Genomic DNA, 15,722 nt, shown 5'->3' with positions numbered 1-15,722 from the left:
CAATAGCAAACACAATGTTTTCGCCATTGAAGGGGGCCTCCGTGGGCTTGTGGTTTGTTTTAATTCTTTTTTTGAGCTTAATTTTGGTTTTAATTATCAGGGTTGAAAGTGCTAAATTTATCTATATGCAGAAGTTTTTCTTTTAATATGTCCTTAGAATTTCTTCCTAAAATGGAAGAAACCTAGTCTGAAATTTTTATTAATGCCACACAATGAGTATTCCTACATGTATCATGTACTTCCATTGAGTGGCCAGCTGCAGTTTTCTAGGTCAAACATTATTTTAAAAGAAGATACAAAAAGGGTGGTCATTGTTCTAATGGAAGAATTTATTGATAACAGGTTAATTTACAATTTCTAAATTTTGAAAGAGAAACTACTTTTCGTGCATGAATATTTTAGTATAAATAAAAACAATTGCATTAGAAATGCAAATTAGGAGTTAGTCCTTGCTTGTATTTTCCTATATGTATATAAAACAATCCATAAATTGAAAAAAAAATAGGGATACTGAATACTTAAATTTGAACACTCTGTGGAACGCTGACAAAGCTCAACATTATATATTGCTGTTGACCTTTTTGGATCAGTGCAACATAATTATCTCTGCAATGCCAAGTATCAGTACTTTCTAAAATATAATTAAAAAGAGGAGTGTTAATTAGAAAGAATGCATTACTGGTATAATGTGACAGACACATTAGTTTGATGGCAGTGCAAAATTTACTTTATTCAAAACTTTCAATTTCCTTTTGCCAGGAACCTTTTCAAAGGTTCAACAATTTAACCGCTGGACAGGAACGTCACATTTCTCTGTGGTGTGATTTTCAAGAGGCATCAAGCCCTGTGTCGAATAGACCATCACCATGTTGCGACCATCTTGATTTTTTTCCCATTCAAATCAACGTAACCAAAATGAGGCGGTAAGAAAAAATAGTCTGGTTCCTTTTTGCACAAAAACCATTATCATTCAGTACTGTTATTGGATACAGGGAACATGACTGAAATGGTGGCAGAATTATAAAGGTCTATTGCTTTGCTCCTCTTGCATAATACCAAAACTGGTTGATTTTGGAGGGTTAGGATTAAAGGTACACTGAGGTATTAAAGGTGTTTTCTGTAATACCTCTTCAGCGATTACCTTTCAGCGATTTTCTTTCAATTATTATTATTAATTATTTCTGGTAATGAAAGCAAGGATTCCTCAAAAGCGCCCTAGGCACTGTAGCTCGCAAACCTGTGGAGAGAAGACAATAAGAAGAAATTACAGTTTTAGAGGTGGGAGGAAAAGCCCAGAAGAATATTCTGGGGGAACCCACATAATCAGGTAGGGACTGAAAACCCAATCCACATGTAGACCAGGGTGGGATTCGAACCCGGGTCACAGCAGTGGAAGGCGAGGAAAGTACCGCTTATGCTAACCTGACTCCCCATAACCGAGTAATTACCAATGTTTCTACGTGTCTTTAAGCAAGATGAAGTAAATAATTATTACAATGGGCGTTGTGCACAAGTACCCCTTCAACGCCGGAAAAGGAGAGTTTGGGGAGACCTAGACTGGTTCCTGGTCCATCCACTGCATATTTCGAATGATCCAAAGTTATTGGGGGCAGGGATTAGTCTAGGAGACCATTGCAAGTTAAATTCGAACGTATTCGCACGACGCCTGACGCTCTCGTGGAGACGCTGTGACACATTCAGGTAGTCGTGCATACTTTGCACGCGAACCAGTACAGTACAGTAGACACACGCTGTGTGTCCCATCCACAGCTCTCAAAAGCGCCCTCTTTGTTGGCGCACAGAGCCAATAGGGTATGCAAACTTTGAGGAACTGACTGGAGGACAAGCTATTCTCGGACGTCAAATTCACAGCGAACGGAATCCACATTGTGCATAGCAGCGTCCCCGTGAGCGTCCTCCCACACTGCGATCAGTAACTCGAAATCCGTCTTACTCAGCTGGTTCCCACACATCCGTAGTCTCTTCAAGCCCGCCCTCTTGTGACTGTCCTTGACCAGGTGGAGGGACAGCCTGGCCAGAAAGTCGGTGGAGAGGGGCGTCTGGAACCCGCAGCCTGAGAGGTCGAGGGACTCCAGCGGGGCGGGCGATGATGACGAGTTGGCGATGGTTTGGAGGAGGGGACAGATGCTGACTTCGGTGAGGTGTGGGTTGGCTGAGAGGTCGAGGGAGGCTAGGGGGTTTCTGACTGACAAACACCTGAATAGCAAACAGTCAATTAGAATTGTTTGTCAAAGTTGAACAAAGAAATGGACTGGCGCTGGATTTGAACCTGCGACCCGTTTCAGTGCTCTATTTAATGTGGGGCATTCTGGAAAAAATGCACCAAATGAGAGCTCCTACCCCAAACAGAAGTCATTAAGTGCATTATAATAAGCTTTAAATTTGAGCCAAGAATTACAATTGACCTATCGCCGTTTGCGAGATAGCCATGTCCCCTAGACAACCATATGGAGTTTTTGTATAAGTTTTGTTTGTCTCATATTTTGCACGTTCCGCATTCATTTGTATATCATGTAATTGGCAGGCATGCAAGTTTTCCTCGGATCTGCTAATTTCCTCGTTTATTTTTCAATACTCATGAATGCCATTACAAATTGAAAAACACTGTACAAAGTCTTGTGTGGCTTGGAATTTCCTCGTTTTTTCTAAATTCCCAGTTGCGTGCCTAAATTGGACAATATTTCACAAGCTGTGTTGACGCGATTCTAATGAGATTCTACAGCGGTAGGTCAATGGTAGGTAAACAAAAAATGTATGGGAAAGTTTTTAATTAGAAAGGAAAGCTGATAATTTTTTAAAGAGACGCAAATGAAAGTGAACATCGATAATACAAATATGAATAATTACGAATCCAATTTCACCATGAAATTAATTACGCAAGTAGGGTTGTTGGCCCAGCAGTGGAATGACGGACTAGCAAAGATCGCAGCCAGATTGCCCCTTCCAACAGGTGTAGGTGAGGACAAATTTCTTCCGCAAAATCACGTGAGAGAAGTGCACTATAATTCATTGTAATTCGTACCTTGTCATGTCCAGGATGTCATTGTCACTAAGATGACAGCCCGACAGATGAAGATCCTTCAGTGAACAATCAGGCTGAAAAAAAAAAAAAGAGTTAAACAAAAAATGTTAAACTCGACATAGAAAAATCAACAAAAAAAATTCATACGGGCATGAAATACTGCCAGATCAGACAGAACTTTTAAAACCACAGTCTATTTCTAATTCTGAAATTGAAATCCATTTTTGTGTGTGGAGATTTAGGTGGAAAATCTTGCTTTTGAAGAAAAACATGCCTTTTAATGTAGTAAAAGTTGAAATTCCAGAAATAACTTTATTATTGTTGTTTGGAAATTTTTTGTCACTTCAACCAGGTTGACACTAACTACACGAAACAAGAAATGAAGGTAAAACCGTTATTAACTGTTAAAGGTTGAAACAGATTTCAGGACTTTAGCAAATGGAAAATGGACATTTTTCAAGCAGAAAATCATTGGTTGCAACTCCCGCCCACCCCCCCCCAACAAAAACTTCTTGTCTGAGTAGGCACCCAGTTATAATCCAACCTGTGACAAGTAAGATGACAGATGCTTGGTAAGATTGCTGCCTACGGCTGAGGAGATGACACAGGAAAGATCCAGAGACGAGACGAGGTCAGGGGTCAAGCAGCGCAGGAAAAGCTCCACTCCCGTCGAGCCCAGTGCATTGTGGGAGACGCGGAGTGTGCGCAGGTTACTTGACCCTGTGGACATATACAAGATTTAGGACGTGACAGCAGGAAATTACAATCAGACGATGGGCAACTATCAAATATACTACAAATTTATATTACCACGACGACAGCAAGTAGCGCATAACCAATTTTCCTATTGGCTCATGAGCGATGATCAAACAACGCGTAACCGCTTTTTCCATAGCTGAAAAATGACATGGCCATTTTTCTTTTTTCTTTTATTTTTCTTCTTGTCTGCAACTATTTTTATGGCCTGCAAAGGGATGAATTCCCAGATTTGTTTTCTCAAATTAGGAAAAAATCCGGAATTCTTGCAATTGCATACCTGTCCTGCCCATAAGTTCCGAACGCCAACATAAGAGGGCGCCCTTTTACCTAGCAACGACATCCCATGGACGGGACACATACATTTCGCTGGTTGACACGCGCACCGTTCCTTGTGTGTGTCGCATGTACACCAGGGGATTAATTTTGTAGTATGTACACGCAGTGGCTACGCTTCGCGGAAAAATATTGCAGTCGGGCAAGATGGCGTCGATCGGTCACCCCCAACTGTACTTTCTTTGGGTACTTGTGAACGGAGCGGATAAGTGCAGACGTTTTAATATCACCGGACCGCTGCCCTTGCCAGGGTCAACTGGCTGGTTTGAATTGGGTACGGCAGCGAGCGCTGCAATCAACCATTCATATTTCAAAGTGTGTATCAGGAAACACAACGCACCCTGGAAAGCCTCAGTCAACGCTCGTCGGTGCAGCTGGAAGAGCTTAGCTGTCAGGTCACATGAGGTCAGGGACAGCTCGGCCAATAGGCTGCAGTGGCTGATGAGGGCTGCGAGGTAGGGGGCGCTGGCATCCGTCAGTGGATTGTAGCTCAGATTTAGCATCTCCAGAAGCTAGTAAAACAGTTGAGAAACTTTTTCATTTTGAAGTTGCCATCCACGTGCTTCTCAACAAATGCAAACAAATTTTCCCCCTATTAAATAATAAATTTTCAACTTGTATGTTTTATAACAACCAACAAAATCACTCTTTTTCCTTTTTTGGACGTCTGCAACCATCTGAAAAAGAACGTATTTTGTTTTAATAGGCACAAACAGATCCGCTTCAACCAGACTGGCTCCTGGTCCATATGGAATTATGTTGTCAGGCAGCCACAAATTCTGAAATGGTAATGCAATAATTCAGTAACTAAACCTCTGGGCCAATTATTTTGGTTGATGTTTTATTCAAAGGTGAATAACGTTTGTACTCATTTTAAGGAATGTATTTTTCAGGATAAAACTTGAAAATAGCATGGGGAACGCAACTTTCATTTAAACATTCTTTCTGCATTTGTGCGTTTGATTCTTTAACACATGAGTCCCCGTAGCCCTGCCCGTTACTCCTTGTATCGCCCCAAATCTGCCCTGGCACTCCATGGTGTAAAGGTTTCATCAAGGAGTAAATACAGTGTAGTACAATGTAATACAAGTGCTAATGGGTTCATGTCTATATCAACCAATTGACTGCAAAGACAAACATGTTGATTCTGCACATGAAAGCTTGAAAAAAAAAAGCTGTTTGAATTTTTTCAGTTGTAGTATTCTGCTTCATTTCTGAAAAAAAAAACACATTTGGCTTAGCATTCTTAGAGTGAGTGGCTGTTCACCATTGTACTGTAAATCTGATAAACACTGAACAATATCTGATGATATGACTGAAGCATATCGGAGGGTCTGGAAGAGCAAAGATTAAGCTTCGGAACAAAGCGACAAGTGGTTTCAGAAACTAAGACCTGAAATCTGCAGAAGCCTACCGCCCCCTGATGATCCCAACACAGTATTGTAGTACTCGTACTTGTAGTTGTAGATGTACTTGTACTCATACTCCTACTCGAGTACATCTTTTTGGTACTCATACTCGTACTCATAGAAAATAATTGCCTTATACTGGTACTCATGACAAGTACTCATACTCATGGAAATACTGTCCAAATAGTTTTTAAAAACCCAAAAATCATCACACCTGTAGTGGTTTGGGATTACCCAATCCTTGCAAAGCCTCCATCCCTCCAGACCGTTGACTTAATCCCTCCTGGATTAGCTTTAATCCCTCGGGGCTGATCCCGTTGCAGCTCAGATCCAGCACAGCCAGGTTGGGCAGGCTCTCCAACGCGGCGACCAGCGGGGGCACGGCGGAGTCGGCGAAGCGGTTGCCGGGCAGCAGGAGCTTGCGCAGCGAGTACTGGCACTGGAGGGCTAGGAAGAGCGGGGTGAGATGGGTAGGGGAGAGGGCAGCGTTGGATAGGTCCAGGATGCCTGGGGTGGACTGGGTGAGTTGAAGGCAGCCGCGGATCTTGGGATGCTCACCTGATAAGATATTCAGAAAACAATAGAATTTCCTTGTAGTCAATAGACTTTTCTTTGTCAATCAATGGTTGGCACTTATTGCCAACCACGTGTTGGAAAGCTATGGAAGGTGCATGTCACAAAAATAAAGAAATGTAATTAATGTTTCTAAACATATCATTGGATTGTTGAAAATACCAAACATCCAACACACACTACCACAGACTTAATAAAAAAATGGCACTTCCTAATTTCTTAAATAACGAGGATAGTTTTAAGTAAAGTAGTATTTTTGTATCAATTTCCAACGCTGGTCGGCCGACCAGCGTTGGAGAAAACTGGATTTTTTCAAAAATTGCTCCTAATTTTTCATTTGCATTAGAGAACACACCTGTGAAGGGGTACAAGCCAGCTAGACTGATTCTATGACCTTATAATTCCCCAACGTCTATAGATTGCTTAGTTTCATCTCAAGTGGGGTCAGGGAACCAGACTAAAAGAAACTTATTGGTGTTTTTTGGTTTTTCCAGCATCTACGAACCCAAAACCTGAAACAAGTCAGTGTATAAACAATGTTTGCTTTAACATACTATTTCTCTGAATCCATTTATTCTTGAAAATTACAGAAAAAGCAAATGTTGTACATTTCCTTTAAAACTTGACAAGATTATTTGGATGGGACACACGTCCTTCCATTTGACCAATGTGCTTGCTAAGGTCAGCTGACCGGTTTGAATCTCACGCAGCAGGGTGATGCAAATTTTAATACTTGGCTTGTGTCTTTCAAAACCCAGAATAATTTTTTTTTAAAGAGTTTTATTATTTTTGCACTGTGACCTTTTAAGTCCGTTTGTATCTGTGTTATATACTCTTTCCATTTCAATTGTGCTATTCGTTGCAGGGTGGTAGCCTTCGCTCTAATTAAAAAGTAGGCATGGTGTTTCTCTCCCTTTTATCTTTGTAGAAACTTAAAGAAAGCAATACTTAACCAGTTTTAGCAGTTTGGCAGGCCCGTTTGTACCGCTCTGTGAGTGGAGGGAGATCCCAGGACTCCACCTTACCAATCACCTGCAAAAAAAACCAGACAGTGCCTTCTCAAAATTTGGGCACGCTTATGGGTTATATGGCCTGTCCTACAACGATGGCAGGTCATTGGTTCAGAGAGGGATTCTGATGTAACTCAATTTACACAACATAACAAGAGGCCTTAGACTCAAATCTTGGTTCAATCGGATAATTCTTTGCTCATCAAGACAATGTTCATTTACCCTTAAACCCTTAATAAAAAGTTGAACGGAATTGACTGCACTAGCGTTTGAACCTGCGACCTTTTGGACTAACACACCTATCTCTTCTGAGTGATCCCTGTTTGCTATTTCCCAGCTTTGCAGCATTGCTAATGTTGCTTGCATCATGACTTTGGGCGTGATCCCTGGCTACATGGCATATACGGGTTTATGGCTTCTGACTAGCCCCCTTGAACAAAGACATTGAAAAACTGGGGAGCCGCCAACATAGGGCTGGATAGCTCAGCTGGTAGAGCACCAGAACGGTAATTCAGAGGTCACTGGTTCAAAGCCTGCTCTAGTCGATACTTTGTGTTACTTTGACGTTATTATAATGCGCCTAGTCAGATGCTCTTTGTTGAATGTTCATGGAGAACTGCATCACAATTACTCAAAAGATCTGTTGAATATGCAAGAATAAACCGACCTCCTCATTATTATTCAGTAGGTCTGTGATGCTGTCTTCGGGTGAGAACATGGCCCCTTCCCCTGTGCATAGGACCAGCTTGGGTCGCAGGCCGCAGGAGGTGAAGTATCGCTTGGAGGCTTCCTCGCACAACCAACTCATATCTCTGACTTCTCTGAATATTAAGGGACGGAAGACATCAAAGCCATTATAGTACTGCAGATTGGTGATAATTAAGATTGTTCAGTTTGATGACAAAGGCATGAAATTCAACATGAAATAATGGCAAACAGTCAGTGTGTCAAGGGAAAGATATTTGGCTATAGGGCTATTCCAGATTTGTCCTTTGAAAAAAATATCATAGGATAACAAGAAGTTTTCAAGATGGCGGCCATTGCATGTTATTGTATGACTTTTTTCAGAGGACAAATCTGCGATGGCCCTACAGCCAAATATCTCGATGACATACTCCGACTGTGTGCCAAATTCCATGCTTTTATCATTAAATGAACAACACCATCATATTGTGCACCAATCTGCCTTACTATACTATTATTACATCAAGGCAATGTAACTCTTTCTCTCTTGGTATTTTTCCTTCAACCAAAATTTATAAATATGAGACAGTTTACCCATTCTAATTGGTTGAGAGCCTGTCACGTGGGTGGTCTTCAACCACCGCTTTAACACCTGTCAGCACTGTTTAAACTTTAAAGGCATATAGGATCATTTGCAGACACTCAAAAACAAAACTGCCAATATATTATGAAATGACCCACTTGATAGTAAGTAACATAATAGTATGAAACATCCTGTGAAATTGTTGGGCCTGGTTTGCTGTCTTTCCCAAGAAAAGAGTAATTTTGAATCATTACTAAGAATGGTTTGGACCTGATGTTCGCTGAGAACAGTTAGTTTTCAATCCTTCAAAATCCTCCAATTGTCACTGTCAAAAATGGATACAGCCTCAATCCTCAAAAATCATCTGTTATTTCTTGAGTTTGTTCATTGGAGACGTGACCACTGCCTCAATCCTTCAAAATCCTCCAACAGTCGTCATTAATACGTTGAGGCAGTGCCGATGATTTCAAGTATAATCTAAGCCTAAATGAATGCATGTCTAAGCTTAAACAATACAGACTTCACGCGATGCATCCCCCAAAATCAACCAACACATAATTGCCATACATCGCCTCAATCCTTCAAAATCCTCCACTTATGCAAAGAGGATTTTGGAGGATTTGGGAAGGATAGGGTAAAGGTAGAGAATGTATCTCTTACCTGACCGGAATCAGGAACGTCTTATCCTGTATCTTGACTCGGACCCTCATGACTGCTCCTGCTGTGGGAGGATGCTGGTCTATCGTCGGACAGTTGTCTCCTCTTGGAGTGGGGTCCTGGGAAGGTTCTGGGTGTCTGGAAGTTGATCTTGCCTCGTCCAGATCCTAGCGTCGAGATAATGGCGATTTCAAGTATGTTGGCTTTAACTTGATTTTTTTTTTCTCCTCACAAGAGAAATTTAGCTTGCACACATACTTCATTTACAAGTACACATCTTACAGCCTTTTCAAGTAAATTCTTATAGTTTGGAGTGTTTTACTGTTTAATTAAAAGAAAATTAGTAGGAAACTTCTATCAAAATGACTTTCCAGAGCCTTTTGAAACTAGGGCACATGAGATTTGAACAGATGAGGATCTTAATCAGTTAAGTCATATTCATAAACTGAATTCAGGGAGTATTAACACCAACCTGCATTTGACTGAATTCCATTTCTGAATCAGGTCTACTATCTTCCTCCTCTAGGAGAGGTGAGGGTACCCGTCTCTCCTCTCTGGAATGCCTGGACACCACAGCAGTTCCCATGTTGGTCAACTTCAGTTGCCTTGATCTCTTGGACCTGCGACTCAGCGACGAGGGCTTCTGGGAGGCCCTCAACTGACTTGTGCTAGGACCTGGCGAGGATGTACCTGGGAGGGAGGCGTCAGCTTTCCTGAACATGTAGTCCACGTCCATACGTTTGCGCTTGCTGGGTTGGGTCGTGACGTCCTGGACCAGCCAATCATCGCCTCCGGTGTATTCCTCCTCTGGTATCAAAGCTGGCCCGTCGTTGGCGGGTTTCGATTTGGACAAGTTTGCTGCCGCTGGGCAATGAGAAATTCTTGTTGCTGCACTACCGATGCTAGACATCGCACTCATGTATGCGTGCCGGGCATCTGCCACATCTACTTCTGGCGCACTACGATTGTTTTGCAAAGGGCAGATGTTGACGTCATCATCTTCAATATCATAAGAATCCTCATCTGATACATGGTCACCATGTTTACTTCTTACAGTGTCGTTTCCTGAGTTTGTCACATGAGTGGCATCCCTGCCAACTTTGATATCGGATGCCTCCCCTGTCCTAGTAGATGTTTGATGCTGCCCTGGCATCCCTCGGGCCCGGGAGTGTGATGTCATGACAGGCATTGCATCCTGAGATATCTCCATAGCCTCATCAGAGTCCTCTTCTCGCTCGGCGCCTGCAAGCGTCTCAAAGCAATCTCCATCATCCTCCACATCATATCTACTGATCCTCCCTACATTCCTCCTAAGCAGAGATGTTCTTTGTCTGCTTCTTGAGGGGGTAGGACCTCTCCCATCAAGAGACCTCCGGCTGTCTCTGGCAGATGCAGTATTCCTTCCGGAACCAGTCTCGAAACTGTTGAAACTGCCACTGGTTCCTGCTAGTTGGTGGGGACGTGAGGCAGCAACCTGACTGGGTCCATCATCCCTATCAAACAGGTCGGTGTTATCCAAGGCTGGTCTCGGTCTTGGCTGCGAGGATTTGGGGTTTCCTAAATACACAGAGCATACGAGCATTTTTAGAACAATCTAAGACATTCAGTTATTCCCATCCTAGCTAGCCAGGATAGTCTAGCTGCCGTACTTTGTAAGATTGTACTCTAAAACACTGAGTCCATATCTTTCCTATTTTTGACCTTGTGAGATCAATTATTCATGAACAATTCCCAAAATGGACTGACATAATTTTCATATAATCAGATCGCTCTTTACAAAAACTGTCTCCAGAACCGACCCACCACCTAAAAAAGTGACAGTGGTAAGTGCGATCTTGCAAAGTGTTCACCTATTGGCTAAAAGTTGATCCTAAAATTCCAGATCTGAATATTCAGTGCGTAGGAAAATGTCACAAAGTCTACGCAGATAATCTGATTTGCTGACAATGAGTGTCAAAATAGTAGAGATTAGGACTCGGTTTGACAAGGATAGTGACCGACAATTTTTTGATCCGATGTAAATTATTACAATCATCAGTTGAAATCTTCAAGTTTGGGATCCAGGTAACCGTCTATCCATTCAAGTTTTCAGTCTGTACTTCTCATAAAACACTAATCACTGTTTGATTTTTCTACAATATTTGTCATTACCTTTTCTCGTGGCTTGCTGCAACGTCGTGGCCATTCGCTCTGCGTCTTGCCTGGTAGCCTGATCAAGATCACTGGCGTACGTTTCCATCCACTGTGATAGAGTGTTGGCTGCATTCATACCCTACATAACATCATTACAAAAATCGCTTAGACAGAAGACAATATGTAAATTATATCTGGCTCTATCCCTAAATAGACAAAGTGATCCGAGCGTAAACCAGTAAATATCTTAACAAATTCTCAGGGCATTTTTGCTGAGAACTTTCCCGTGTCCTCAATAACAATTAATTTTGCAAGTACCCAATGGGACATTCAAAATCATATTAAAAACCCTTGTTTGATCAGTCAGAGACAGTCAAAACTTTCTTTCACTTCCTCTGCCATGCATAGGTATGCAAACTAGTATAAGACAGTCGGGCGACATTCATGTTAACACTGTGACTAGTCAAATTCCATCAACGGACAAATGAAGAAACTGGTAGGTACAGATGGCAAAAGTGGGCATGTGTGGTCTAGCTATGGAGCACAGGATTAATGATCGTGGGGTTGTGGGTTCGAGCCCCATCGTGGACATGCGTGTTGTGCCCTTGAGTAAGGCGCTTTACCTCAATTACTCCTCTCAACCCAGGTGTTAAATGGGTACTGGCATTATTCAATGCTGGGAAGGTAACAGACTCGCTGTGGAGGAGGTGTGGCGATCCCCCCACAGCAGCATATGAGTCTGGCCCAATCGCTTTGAAAGAGAGATGGGGAAAACAGGTTCGTCCCCTTTACCTTTTTTTACAAAGCAGGGCTATATCAAATTAACAAAGGAATTCTTAACTGTTAAAAAAAACAGCCACTTGATTGATTTTGACTGCTGTGATGGCTTAGCTGAATTTGTCAGCCAGACAGGGAGGTTTAACTTCAGTCCCAGCAATTTTCTGCCCAACACAAGATTCTAACCTTGTCATCTTTGGCATGAATGTTGGCTCCCTTCGCCACCAGTAGCTCCGCCACCTCAAAGTTGCCCCCATTGATGGCGTCGTGGAGGGGCGTGATCCCGCTGCAGCCGTCCCCTCCCCGGTCATTGATGTCAGCACCGTGGTCAATCAGCGCTTCCACGATGTCCACGTGGCCAAAGTTACAGGCCTCATGGAGCGGGATCCATCCGCAGTAGTCACGTGGGTTGACTGGGTGACCCTGAAAGCGAGGGAGAAAAAATAACTTCGATTCAACTTATTAGGATCATTTGCAAACACTAAAAAACGAAACTGCCAAAATATTATGAAATAGCCCACTTGATTGTAAGTAAAATAATAGTAGGAAACATCCTGTGAAATCGTTGAGCCTGGTATGCTGTCATCATTCTCAAGAAAAGAGGAATTTGTATCAGGACTAACGATGGTTAGGACCTAACCATTGCTGAGAACAAACGGCTTTCTCAAATACTACATCCGTTAAATGGTCGCAAGCCAGCTGTTGATTTCATGCGTATGCTCGGGTAAGCTAGGTTTATGTATCAGAGATGCCACCAATATATCAATAAAAAGCCTGGAACACTACTACAAAACCTGAAACTACCCTTACCCCCTTTCTAAAGTGTGCTTTCTGGATGTTTCAGACCAAAACCAGCACTTTTAATTTGTCACATTTTTTGAAGAAAAAATCCCCCTGAATTCAGGTTAAAACCTGAAAAGTGGCATCTCTGATGTACGTATTACTTTCCCACGACAGCGCCAGCTCTCAGGCACTCCCCCTGTGACCTATGGGTTCTATGCAAGACAGGTTTTGCGAGCTGCAGTTTGACGGTTGAAACTAAATAGCTTTTTCTTCTTGTGTTTTTTCAACAATAATTGGACACAAAACATCTAACAGCTCAGTGGAACGATGTCTGCTATAACTTACTAACCCTTAAATCAGTCCATTTCATGACATTATGACAAATGTAAATGATCCTATATGCCTTTAAATTGACAGTGAAAAAATATGCCAACCTTTTGATCACGAAACACGATTTTTGTCAATAGAAATCTTTAGTTCCAACGATTCATCAATTGACTGATCGATGGAAATCACCTGCATTTCTTGATTTCTTCTAAATGACAGCCAGCCAGGTGGAACAATTTCACAGGGTGTTTAGTACAGTACGATCTTGAATCCAACTAAGCCTTTTGATGATGATTCACTAGGTTACTCTTGGGATAATGCAAATGATCCTTTATGCCTTTAACAATGAAGGGCCGATGACTATTGCAAATGATAACGGCAAGTAGGTAATCACCTGTTGCAGTAATTTCTTGACTTGTCTGACGTTTCCGTCGATGCAGGCTCTGTGCAGCAATGTCTCTCCCTTCTCATTCCTTTTAGCAAACTACAAAGACGACACGCACATAACACAAAATATCAAAACGATTCCTTTAAAATGCAAGTTTTACTGAAAATTATGTGAATTGGGGACCTTTCGAACATCTAACCTGTGCTTTACATTGTGAAAAAAAAGGGGATTTTTATAGTATTTGAAACGTTCCAAATGTCCATCTGACCGGAGACTTTACAATGGGAATCCATTCAGTTTTACCTTGGTTTTTCTGGCTCTTTGGGCAGCTGAAGATCTGTCATATTCCTCCTCAACCTCTGACTCATCTGTGCATGGAAAAGGACGATACCATGAGACAGTGTAGAGATTTAAATTCATAACATGAAATAGTGAAGAGATTTCAATTCTAGTTTTCACAAAAGTGAAGCATTCTGGCAATATGACATGGAACTGACCACAGGCCGTAGTGGAGAAAAAGCAAAAAAATGAATGGTGTGAATTTTTTTTTCTTTGATTTTTAGATTTGATATTTGTAATCTTTGATATGTCTAATACACTTTTAAAAAAAAGGAGTATAAAAATTGTGGAGAAGAAGTGCCTTTCAGGAAAAACAATTGGTATCTTTGATTTTCACGACTACTAAACTATAAACTTTAAAGGCCTTTTCCCAGTATTTTGCTTTTTTGACATGTTATTAAATGAAAAATTTAAACAGCCATAACTTGTCAACGTAATGTCCGATTGAAGTGCAACAAAACAGTACTGTAAGGAGAATTTTATTCACTTTCCTTATACCTGCAGACCCTCATTCCAACCTCTGCTTAGTTCTGTCTCATTTTGCCTGAAGGCCTCACAAATGTGCGATTAATATGATGCATGATACAGCATGCTGAGTGTGCACAAAAAGATGTGGTGTAATGTCGTAACAACAAGGCAGGCTGGCAAACTTGCAGTCAGTCCTCACAAGTTATTGGAAGTCAACCACAAGTCATCCAGTTATTAGTCACATCACAATTTATCAAAAAGAGCTTACTCAAAGGCACTCTCATTTCCAATTTCTTGTGGCTTGATTTGTGATTAACCCTAACTGCCTACTGTCTTTTACTAAGTATTGGACCAAGTCCGCCAAAATCCATCAATCACACTGCTTCCAAAGGGAAACTGACTAGGTGCATGCGTAATAATTATAAAGTTGAACAAAGAAACTGACTGACTGGAGCAGGTTTTGAACCTGCGACCTCCGGATTACCGTTGCGGTGCTCTACAAACAAGCCATCTGGCTCTATGTTAGCGGTTTCCTAAAGCTCAGTTGGTAGAGCACCGGTACGCTAATCTTGCAGTTTCAAATCCCACTCCCATCAATTTCTTTGATCAAATTCCAAAAATCTTTCAAACTATTGATCAAAATGTTATAAAATTGTTGCAACTACCTGACTCGGAGAGTTCTAACTCATCCACCTCCCAGGATTCACTAAGCCCCTCCCCCTCCTCCTCTCCATCTCCTTCCTCGTCACTTATCTCATCCTCATCCTCCGATGCGATGTCATGCTGCTCCTTGAGATGGTGGATCTTCTCCACCGTGCTCCCGTACAGAAGCTCCTGCTTGTGCTTTTGCTGGAGGAGGCCCATGGATTTCAGCGCCAAAAGCTGAAAATTGGAAGGTGTTTTTTTTTCCTTCAGTTTTTCAGGTGAAAGTTATGCAGGCTTGCAAATTTTGTTAAATGGCCTGGGCAGTGAAACTGAGGGTCTTCGTAATGTAAAAAAAATGATCAAACTTTACTACCTCCGAGGTAGTATGGCTGCGTCAAAATCTCTTGCTGTCTTTGAAAATAGAGAGATCAATTTAGGCCCCATTCGTTTGCATAAAAGATGGGGCATGCAAAACACCTAAACATAGTTTGCTGTCAAACTTTTTGAAATTTTGTGCTTACTTCAAAAAAGTGCTGGTACTCACTATGATTTTGCACGCACGTGGCAAATTGTTTATCCCGAAAGGAAAATCGTCAAATCTTGATGCAGTTGGAACACCGGACTTCCCTTATTGGAATGAGGACAGGAAAGGCCTTCAGAACTTCTGAAATTTTACTGGTTGCCATGAGCAGTGACTATTTTTCGATTCATCTAGTCTAATTGGTTGAGCTCCCAAGTCAGTGAAAACAATTAAATATATCTGGAATAACATGAGAAGTGTGAAGTTAAGGACAAACTAGATAGGGGGGGG

General features: G+C 41.7%; 1 protein-coding gene across 1 annotated transcript in view; it reads right to left on the bottom strand.

The window, feature by feature from the left end:
• Positions 1 to 1,289: 1,289 nt before the first annotated feature.
• The window catches only part of LOC119744439 (tonsoku-like protein), a 28,038-nt gene continuing 13,605 nt past the window's right edge, over positions 1,290 to 15,722 (bottom strand). Inside the window, exons 10-23 of the mRNA XM_038220371.1 lie at positions 14,932 to 15,148; positions 13,763 to 13,827; positions 13,466 to 13,555; positions 12,148 to 12,384; positions 11,203 to 11,323; positions 9,524 to 10,608; positions 9,055 to 9,218; positions 7,795 to 7,948; positions 7,071 to 7,149; positions 5,759 to 6,102; positions 4,476 to 4,647; positions 3,588 to 3,763; positions 3,044 to 3,117; positions 1,290 to 2,217 (exon numbers count right to left, since the gene is read on the bottom strand). Coding sequence (XP_038076299.1) covers positions 1,848 to 2,217; positions 3,044 to 3,117; positions 3,588 to 3,763; positions 4,476 to 4,647; positions 5,759 to 6,102; positions 7,071 to 7,149; positions 7,795 to 7,948; positions 9,055 to 9,218; positions 9,524 to 10,608; positions 11,203 to 11,323; positions 12,148 to 12,384; positions 13,466 to 13,555; positions 13,763 to 13,827; positions 14,932 to 15,148 — 3,348 coding nt within the window. The 3' untranslated portion in view covers positions 1,290 to 1,847. The remainder of the gene's footprint in view (positions 2,218 to 3,043; positions 3,118 to 3,587; positions 3,764 to 4,475; positions 4,648 to 5,758; positions 6,103 to 7,070; positions 7,150 to 7,794; positions 7,949 to 9,054; positions 9,219 to 9,523; positions 10,609 to 11,202; positions 11,324 to 12,147; positions 12,385 to 13,465; positions 13,556 to 13,762; positions 13,828 to 14,931; positions 15,149 to 15,722) is intronic.

Source organism: Patiria miniata, unplaced genomic scaffold (assembly GCF_015706575.1).
Source record: "Patiria miniata isolate m_02_andy unplaced genomic scaffold, ASM1570657v1 HiC_scaffold_12, whole genome shotgun sequence".
Lineage (NCBI taxonomy): Eukaryota > Metazoa > Echinodermata > Asteroidea > Valvatida > Asterinidae > Patiria > Patiria miniata.
The sequence above is the reverse complement of the archived record's forward strand: the minus strand, read 5'-3'. Positions and strand labels throughout refer to the sequence as shown.